General features: G+C 34.4%; 1 protein-coding gene across 5 annotated transcripts; it reads left to right on the plus strand.

Moving 5' to 3' along the window:
- The first annotated feature begins 377 nt into the window (after positions 1-377).
- LOC110621329 (G patch domain-containing protein 8) lies at positions 378-3,631 on the plus strand. Of its 5 annotated transcripts, none has more exons than XM_021765572.2 (8): positions 378-535; positions 1,230-1,311; positions 1,521-1,752; positions 2,114-2,268; positions 2,516-2,659; positions 2,762-2,865; positions 3,001-3,148; positions 3,270-3,631. In XM_021765572.2, exons 2-8 carry the CDS (start codon positions 1,240-1,242, stop codon positions 3,348-3,350), a joined length of 936 nt encoding a protein of 311 aa, XP_021621264.1. In that variant the 5' UTR covers positions 378-535; positions 1,230-1,239; the 3' UTR covers positions 3,351-3,631. The 5 variants fall into 5 exon arrangements, with proteins under 5 accessions (XP_021621264.1, XP_021621266.1, XP_021621267.1 ...); XM_021765574.2 differs by having other exon boundaries at positions 3,273-3,631; XM_021765575.2 differs by having other exon boundaries at positions 379-535; positions 1,566-1,752.
- The last annotated feature ends 6,632 nt before the right edge of the window (positions 3,632-10,263 follow it).

Here is a 10,263-nt window from a genome sequence, read left to right on the forward strand (position 1 = left end):
ATAATTTAAATTTTATTTATTTTGATTTTTATTAGATCGTTGAGTTTAAATCATAAATTTATTAAAATTTTTATTTATTTATAGAGATTAAATTTAAAATTTCAGTTGTTGTCTTACTTTGTGAATAGATTTTATAAAAAAAATGAATATTGAAAAAAAAGAAAAAAAGAGTATAGAAAGGTAGTTAGATTATTTCTCTTTTTAGTAATAGTATTTTTTATAGAAAGATTATAAATTTTAATAAAATTAAATATTAAAAATAAAAGTATTGAATTTTAAAAATAAAGATATGATTAATTATGTTATATCACGAAAAAATAATTTTTTTTATTTAAATTTATATATATATATATGGCATGGTGATCCAACAACAGAACACCCTTAAAATTTTGGGCTTCACTTGCTCAGAACAACCTAGCTCTAGCTCTGTTCAGCCCAGCCTATAATTTATTCAACTGGGAATTTCAATGAAGAAAAGTTGACCAACCCCAAACCACAGATCATAGCGCGAGAGACAGAGTTCCGTCAGAACCAGGTTTGTGTCCCTCTATAGATTGAATATCAGTAGATCAAATCTAAAATTTTCTTTTTTATTTTTTTGAGATATCAATGGAATCTAATTTTATGCCGTAATTCATATTTAACTTTGGTTTTCGCCAATAATCAGTTTAATCTCAATTTCTCTTTTAGCTAATCGTTGCTTGCTTGGCTTCTAAATCTTATTCACTTCGTAAATCTTCTTATTCTTTGTGTATTGGGGAGCATGGTAGGAATTTGAACAAGAATCATTTTGCTTACCTGGTGTTTGAGTTTTTGTAATTTCAAGGGGACCCAGATAGGGAATCGGTTAAAAACTTGTAGAGTTGCAGACGAGGTTGAGATTTTTGGTGGTTCTCCTGTACTAGGAAAAAAAAAAGGATGGGGAAGAAAAGAAAAAAATTTTCCTTTATTTTTTCTCTTTGGCAATTAGATCGAGGTTTAATCAGGCTAAATACTTCTCATCTTTTCTAGCTAATTTTGTATCTATTCTTGTTACCCTTTTGTCCATTTTCCCTGAATTGATAAGTGAATTAGTTACAGCTGGTATTCTCAGGCCTTGGATCATTGGATGAACCTCTAGAAATTGTACCGTCTCACTTAATTTAGCTGTGTTGAAACCGTAATTTCTTCATTTTTCATCTGTCATGAAGTATATCTTTTTAATTTTTTTTTCTTCGTTTGCAATTTAGCTGGTACAGAATGGACAACAGATGGTACAATAGTGAACCAGAAACCGACGTTCAAGACAAATTTGAGCAAGATAAGGAGCAGGTAAGCTAAAGGTTTCAACAGTTTTATGCCTTTTCTGCATATCTGCTACATGTATGATTTGTTTTGCTGGCCGCATAAAGGATTTTGTCTGTGAATTTTCTCGTTTTTCAAGATCACCTAATATAGCATATTGACATTTCTCTATGCTAAAAAGATTTATTTCATCAATGGATCAATTTCTCATTCATTAAGAGATTCATGAATTTCAGGGTATTGATGTGCAATATGTGCATTTCCTGCCATGTTCTTATCAGGATTCTCTTGTTGATGATTTGGTAGAAGATTTTCGCTTGCCTATTAACCACAAACCTACAGAAAATGTCGATCTGGATAACGTTGAACAGGCATCACTTGACACAAAGTTGACGGCTTCTAATGTTGGGTTTAGGCTTCTTCAAAAAATGGGATGGAAAGGGAAAGGTCTTGGAAAGGATGAGCAAGGTGTGTTTGAAACCTCAATGTTTACTGCCAAATTGGTTTTAGTATGTGACTTCTCTGCTGGTAACATTGTGTTGAACTCTTTTATATTCATTTCTTTTTATTTTTTCTTTAAAACTTTTTGTTTCTGTAAACAAAACACAGTTTTTGATAAATCCATATTTCCTGATGCTGGAAACTGTTGTTCCTTTTTTCCTTTGGATAAATTTATGAAGATGGCTCTGGAGGGATTTATGCTCTCTTGACGAAGAGTGGGTTTTTCTGATTTTAATGATATTGGAGGCTTTTCACTTGATGACTTTGAAATTTGTATTGTTTTCTATCTTGTTCTGAATTTCACAATCTCTTTGGGTTTTTGTTTCAGGAATAGTTGAGCCAATAAAATCTGGGATTAGGGATCCAAAGTTAGGGATTGGAAAACAAGAAGAAGATGATTTCTTCACTTCAGAAGAAAATATCCAAAGAAAAAAGTTGGAAGTGGAGATTGAGGAAACAGAGGATCATGCGAAGAAACGGGAGGTATGCCCATAAACTCATAGATGTGACCATAAATATCTTGGCTGTAGAAAAATGTCGAGGTTGATGCTTTACTTTTCTGAAACCCACATCTAATAGCAGAAGGCAGCATATAGCTTATATGCATGTCTTTTGACGGGAATGGTATATCATAGGGGAACATCAACTTTGGAAGCTCTTGAGAATTTCCTGCTGTTTTTATTACCTGGTGGCTTCTACTGCCTGCTTCGTGCACATTATGAAAATTCAGGTGTTAGCAGAACGGGAGCAGAAAATTCAAACTGAGGTGAAAGAAATAAAGAAGGTGTTTTATTGTGATCTATGCAACAAGCAATACAAATTGGCTATGGAATTTGAAGTTCACCTAAGTTCATATGATCACAATCATAGAAAGGTTTTTTGTCCCTATCTTGGCATATTGCTGAATTTTATTTTCATCCATAGTGTAGTTTTTTATATTTTGGCTAAAACTTCAACTTTCTCGTATGAGTTGCAGCGTTTTAAAGAAATGAGAGAGATGCATGGTTCTAGCAGTCGCGATGATAGGCAAAAGCGAGAACTGCAACGACAAGAGAGAGAAATGGCTAAGTTTGCTCAGATGTAATCTACGTATTTAGTTTCCTTGATATATATATATATATATATATATCTTAACCGAAGCCTTTAGCCATGTTCAATCATATTTAGGGCCTGATTTCCTTCATCTTTATCTCTGCATTCTTTAATGCAATGTAGGGCAGATGCTCATAAACAACAGCAGCAAGTGGAAGAATCTGGATCTGGTCAGGTTTCCAATTCAATTAGAAGTGCAACTGCACTCGCTGATCAGGATCAGCGGAAGGCATTAAAATTTGGGTTTTCTTCGAAGAGTGGCACTTCTAAGGTATGACTTTGGTGGTCCTTCATTTATTTGCAAATTGAAGCCATATGACTTTTTTGTGGTGTCAATTGTACCACCATTTTCAAGTGCTGTTAATTTGTTGCCTTGTTTCTTTACTTTATAGAAGCCATCTGGTGGTGATGCAAAGAAACCGAAAGCAGCTGTAGCCTCAGTCTTTGGCAATGATAGTGATGAAGAACAGTAAATTTTGACCCTGTAGCTTGAACTCAGCTATATGCCTTGTGATGTGTTCTCATGTTATTTGGTTGATGGTTTGTACTATCTGTGGCCAGAATCCGTAATTTCAAGAACCTTGATAGTTGTGGGTCTGAAGCATTTAACTTGAATGGTCTGAGACAGGCATATAGATAAGATAATTTCATTGCAAAGCATAATTTGTATCATGATACAGTACAAACTTTCTTTTCATTGCAAGTGCAGATGTTGATTTTTGCAAGTACTTATATACGTTGAATGTTGATTCCATGTTATTTGAGCACTTCTTATGTATCCTTATGGAGATTGTGTGAGAGACGTAAAGGACTAGCCATTGATTGTATCACACTATCTTCCATTTGTATCATGTGATGAAACAAACCTGGTGTGGAGTGAGAAGGCATCATGTGATGAAACAAACCTGGTGTGGAGTGAGATTGAAAGTTTTATCTCCTATGGTAAAAGTGATGTTTGGCATGCTTAAAATGTTGTCACAATCAATTCCTGACTCGCCCATTGGACTCGGTAGGCTCTCGCATAAATGTCAAAGATCGTACCCAGAAATTAAACATCACGCACAGTAAATGCCTTCTGAATAGAGGTGGAGTTTCCAGTAATGTCATCTTATTCACATAGTTGAAAGCTGCCTCCTTTGTCTTCTTTTGCGTCAGTTGATTCTGGACCCAAATGACAAGCATCTCACAGGCTGTGCATACAAGATCTTCTTCCTTCTCAACCACTGATTCAATCCCATTGCCGCACACATCATGTTTGACATGGACAATAAGGTTTTTCAGCCAAACAAATTGACTTCAGACATGAAAACCTCTCACCTCACATATTGAGCTCCATTGAACATGCATAAACCGAGCTGTGAACATACTTACCAGGTTGTAACTGATCATAACAGTATAAAATTTCAGTTCATCTGCAACTGGAAATGCGAATGAAGATCGAAAGGCAAAAGATACATTAGTAAATTAAATGTCAGCCTCACCACTGATATTAGAAGATCCCATATCAATTCTCCATACTGTGTAATCACTTCCTTGCACTCGGCATTCACAATCCCCTCAGCTCCAATGGCATGATTAATTTCAGTCACAATAGTCTAAATGATCACAGCTAATTAATGACGATCATTAACATAATAAATACATGAATGATGAAAAGATGAAATAACTTACTGTTGGACCAGAAAGCAAGGATGTTCCTGAATCCACAATTGCAGCACAACCCTCCAGGCAGACTCCTGGGAAATCAATAATTTTCTTGAAATATCAGTAGACTTTACAGATATGAAGATTTATGTTGATGAGAAACTATAAATAGCATAAGAATGCAGATGTTCAGTTTGCATGAATGACCTGCTGAATGGTCTCCAATCAGAAAATCTCCCATGCTAAACTGGGAAATGAAAAGATCAATAAGAGTCAATTTTCTACCCTTAGTTTTCACACAGAATGGCATCAAAGCATAGAAATGAAATTGATTTGAAGAGCATATTTTCTGACCTGCCAATAACCTTTTCTGGTGATTGGAACATAGGTATGCTTCCCCTTATAGTGCTTTTCATCAACACCACCTAAAACAATCTCACCACCCTCTGCGGCCTCCGGATCCTTGTTGAGCCAGAAAGAGAAGACATCATCGGCTACAATCGAGATAGTCCACCTTTTTCATAATTTGGTCGTTGTTTTTTAACTTTTCTTGTAGCTAAAGTATGGAAAGTATAATACCACAGTGGAACAGCATTCCCAACTGAGATTTCCTGAAATCCAAGTCCAAGTATTCCATCAAAATTCGCCAAGACAAATGTTAGACTACCTTCTCGCGTAGCCTCAATAAAATCCTGGATTAAAAACAGTTGCATCTACACTGTCGCTCGCAGAAGAAACAAAAATTTTATAATATACACACATGGAGCGAAAGCCTGCTTGATCCTTGACAACAAGGTTTCCAACTTCAACATCATCTCTACTGAAGAAACCAGCAATTGATCCAGACCCATACCCTATTTCACAAGTTGTTCCTGAATCACATTTGGAAAATATTAATTTCTAGTTCTAATTGTGCAGCGAAATATCTATCAGGAAATCCATGACAACAAAATTATAGAGATTAATATCTGTTATTACCATTCGTGGTATATTTACTGGACCGTCTTGACTTGTACCTGGAATGGAAATAGCAGGCAAGCTGCAAGGAGTTATGAGTCAAAAGCTGATGTTGATTTTGATTTTCAGACAATATGAAAACCAATGTCAATCAGTAGAACTCACAGAAAAATAGCATTTTGATGATGGAATCCAGAGATTAGAACTGTCAGTATCAAATATGACAGTGAACTTCTGTGGAGGCCGTTAAGAATGGACACACAATTCAAAAAAAAAAAAAAAAACAAAAAGACATAAACACGGATTTAACATTTAGAGCGGTTCATTAATTTAGCTCCGTCCACAGAATTTAATGTGGTTTATTAATTGCTTATGTTAAAGGCCGTTAAAGTTTTCTTATTTTTTGTGAGTTCTTAAAATGAGATATAATAGTAAAATATTACATATTTATATGTTTAAAGAAAATACAAAAAGATAAAATAATTTTAAAAAAATTATGATTTATATTTTAACAAGTCTCCCACTTGAAAACTAATATGGTCAATCCAACCATCTCCATTTTTTCATACTAATGTATCCAATAAAAAATCTTCCATATTACTGTAAAAGATCAATTAAAATCTTATACAGCCCCGCTTGCCAACATCAATAGAAGAGAATATTTCAGTGTAGTTAATACATTTTCTTTGTGAATACTTATTGACCATCAATCGAACCTTGAACCTAACTTTACCATCAGTTTCATTTTTGATTCTATAAACCCACTTGTTCAACAAAGTTTTCTTCCTGCAAGCAACTCAGTTAATTCTCAATTGTCATTCTTCTCAAGTGACCATATCTTATTATCCATAATTTGCTTCCACTTGATTTAATCCTTCACTTACAAAGCCTCGTCAAAGGATTCTAGTTCCCCTCCATTAGTCAACAACAAATAATACAAGGAAAGTGAATACCTTTTTGGTGATTTAGTAGCATGGTAGATCTTCTCAACACTAGTGCAGGTGTAATTGGCTACTGTTCTAGTTCTATAACTGTATTTTTTGAATTCTCCTATGGTCTTACCGTGACATCACTAGGTAAAATTTTCTGCAACTTAACCTTAGCTTTCACTTTTCTGCATCTTTAGATCGCACCCAAACTTGTCCTTATACAGAATATTCTTATCAAATGTTACATTACACTGTCTCAAGAAGTTCCTATTCTTGTCATCCCAAAATCTGTATCCAAACTAATCCGAACAATATCCAAAGAAGTAACACTTCAAAACCTTTACATCAAGTTTGTCTCTCTTTTCTGGATCAATGTGAACATAGGCAACACACTTAAAAGTCTGTAGGTGAGTGAACTTGACCTCCTTACCCAACCAAACTTCTTCTGAAATCTTAAAACCTAAAGGAATTGAAGGTCTTTTATTTATCAAATATGTTGTGCTCACTGCATCTACCCAAAATATTTTTGGCAGCTCAGCATATATGAGGCATATAGCCTTATACTTCTTGTTCGCTCATTCAATGTTCTATTCATCCTTTCAGCAATCTCATTCTGTCTTGCCTTGCTAGGAATTGTCCTGGTGCACCTAATTTTCTCATCAGCATAGAACTTCTTAAATTCTATAGAATTATACTCTCCTACGTTATCAGGCCTTAGGCATTTGATCTTCAACCCAGATTTTTAATTTCAGTCTTCCACCTTTTAAGAGTGGCAAACACATCTCATTTGTGTTTCAGAAAGTAAACTCATATCTTCCTACTGAAGTTATCAATGAAGATAATATAATTTCTCGAACCACTAAGAGAGAAAACTGAGGATGGCCCCCCACACGTCTGTATATACTAGTTCTAACTGTTCTGCCTTTGGTTATCTGGTAGCCTTTGTGAAACTGACACGTTTCTGCTTTTCCAAAACACAACTCTCACATAGACCCATATTAACAGATTTCAATACTTGTGGATACCCCTTTGAAGCTAGCATTTTCATCTCCTTCTCACTCATATGTCAAAGCTTGTTGTGCCATAAATTTGAGCTCCTACTGTCAACCGCAGCAACCATGTCCGAACACCTTGCAATAGTATATAAAGTTCTAGATTTCGTACCCCATGCTATCCCCATAACTCCTTTTACAATTTTTCAGGAATTTTCTTTGAATACTGTTTTGTAACCCGTGTTGTCCAGTCAGCCAATAGAGATAAGATTCTGCTTCAAGTCAGGAATATACCTGACATTCTGCAGCTTCCACTTACCCCAATTAAGGTTTGGGTACACACATCCCTTTTCCAGAAATCTCCAATACTTTATTATCAGCAATATACACCTTCCTATAATTTCCAGACTAGGATACACCTTCCTATAATTTTCAGACTTGAAATTATTGAATAACAGTCTACTAAGAGAAGAATGCAATGATACACTTGATCAAACATAAATTAGCCACATTTTTATTATCTTTATTATTGTTTATTTACACATTTTTTAGCTTAATTTATGGTTTTTACCTTGTTTTTACAGAAAAGGAAGAAATTGAAAAACTGGAGAAAAAGTGCAGAAAATGACAGAAAAGTGATTGGGTCAGTAACTTGGCCAAATCACTGCCCAGATCAAGCTAAAGCAGAAACCTGAACTATCTCACAGGAGACTGATTGGGTCAATGAATTGGCCAAGTCACCCGCAGAAACAGAAGCCCAGAGGCAACACACAGAAAAGTGATTGGGTCAGTAACTTGCCCAAATCACTGCTCAAATCAAGCGGAGGAAGCAGAGACAGAAAGCTAAAAACTGGACTGACTCACAGAAAGCGATTGGGGCAGCGATCTGCCCAATCACATTAACAGCAGAAAATACAGCAGAAGCGGGAAAAGTGCAGAAAACAGAAATTCAAAGGTGGAGAAGTCCAAATCCATTTCAAACACCACAAGATCAGTCCCAAGAGCCACGCCCTTCACTTAGAGAGTTCCATTCTCAATCAAATACAAAATCTAAAGAGGAATCAAAGTCTACAAAGAAGACCAAATCAAATTAAGACTTCAAAACCCTAATCAAATTAGAGTTGGGATTCTCCAGCTATAAAAGGGCAGCATCCAAACCAGCAAAGGATCATCTCTCAGCTTCATAAATTCTCCAGAATCGCAGCAACCTTTCTTTTCTCCTTTCTTTTGTGATTTAGTCCACCATGAGTGGTTAAATTCCATTTTTTTCTAGTTGAAGTTGGTGAATTTCAGATTTGTGATGAATTGGGAGATTTAAATCTCCATTATTAAACTCTTATTTACCTTCAATATTTATGCAACTTGATCTTTCTATAATTACTACTTTACTTTTAGAATCAATTAAGGCATGTTGCTTTTAAATTGCTTGAATAATATATTGTTTGAATAATTTAGGTCCGTAATTGCTTAGATTATTTAAACACAAATATAATCGGTTACAAAATCTAAACTTGACCATGCGGTTGGCAAGGTTAGAGTTGGGTTCCTCTAAGTCCTAATGCAGTTAACAGTTGTTCGATGCTAAAAGGCCCAAGGACGTTCCTTGGCAACTTGTTAACTAGAGTTTGAGTAGCGAACGTTTCCTAATCAAACTAAAACTAAAGAGGAATTTGGATTGTGAGAAGCGTTTTCCACCTCTTAAACTAACTTATTGAAATAGATAAGAGTATCAAAAAGATCAATGATCAATTCTAAACAAGCTGAAATAGATCCATGCTTTAACTAGAATCCTTCTCCCATTGAAATTCTCATCTTTTTAAATTATTGCTTTCTCTTGCTATTTAATATTAACTCATCAAATCAAACCCCCCTCTTTTAATTACTTGTTATTTACTTGTCCAAGTCATTAATAGGAAAATTCGTAGTGTCAAATCCCTGTGGTTCGACCCTATTGCCACTATCTGCAAATTTATTTGTTGATTGATAATATGTTTATTTTTTATGGCTTCGACAACCGATTATCAACACTCGAATCAAGTATCTATGAGTCAATCAGACTATCCACAATTAAGAATTAAAGTATTACCAATATCATTTATAGAACATACATAATCGTCGTCTTCATAAGACTTGTTCTTTTAGCCTTTCTTCTTCTTAGATTTAAGGCAGTCCTTCTTAAAGTGTCTATTTTCACCATAACCCCAACAAACAATCTTGTTTCCACCCTGAGATTTCTTCTGCCCCTTTGACTTACTCATGCCCCTACCCTCAACACTGAGTGAATCCCCAATTTTCCTTTTGCGAAGGCTCTCGCTCATGACAACTTCCCAGAGTTTATCAAACTTTAAGTTCTCAGACCTATGTGAAGTACTAATTGCGAAAACAACAATATCCTATGTGAAGTACTGATGTATGCACCAACTCCTAATTTCCCTTCCTGCCTTGCAAGTCTGGCAGCGTTAATGCTATCAATATCTAGAGGACGCTTCTGCAAACTTATTCTCACAATGCAAAGAAAACTTAACTCAGAGGGGTACAATTTAAATAAATGATAAAAAAAAAATTGCATGAAATAAATACATATTCAAAAAAGATTTTTTACAAAAAGTTAATAAAATATTATAATTAAATTATAATTTATCTATTTTTATTAATTAAAATATAATAATAATAATTTTATTATTAATGTTATAAATATATCTTTCAATATAAATTACTAATCAACTGTTTAATATCCATCTCACATTCTATTATGAAATTAACTTTTAATAATATTTATTATAAAAAAAATTTTTAACTTTATGTAAATCCATAAAAAATAATATTGTTAAAATAATGTAATAATTTAATATAAGATTTGCTAT

The sequence above is a fragment of the Manihot esculenta genome, chromosome 8 (genome assembly GCF_001659605.2).
Source record: "Manihot esculenta cultivar AM560-2 chromosome 8, M.esculenta_v8, whole genome shotgun sequence".
NCBI lineage: Eukaryota > Viridiplantae > Streptophyta > Magnoliopsida > Malpighiales > Euphorbiaceae > Manihot > Manihot esculenta.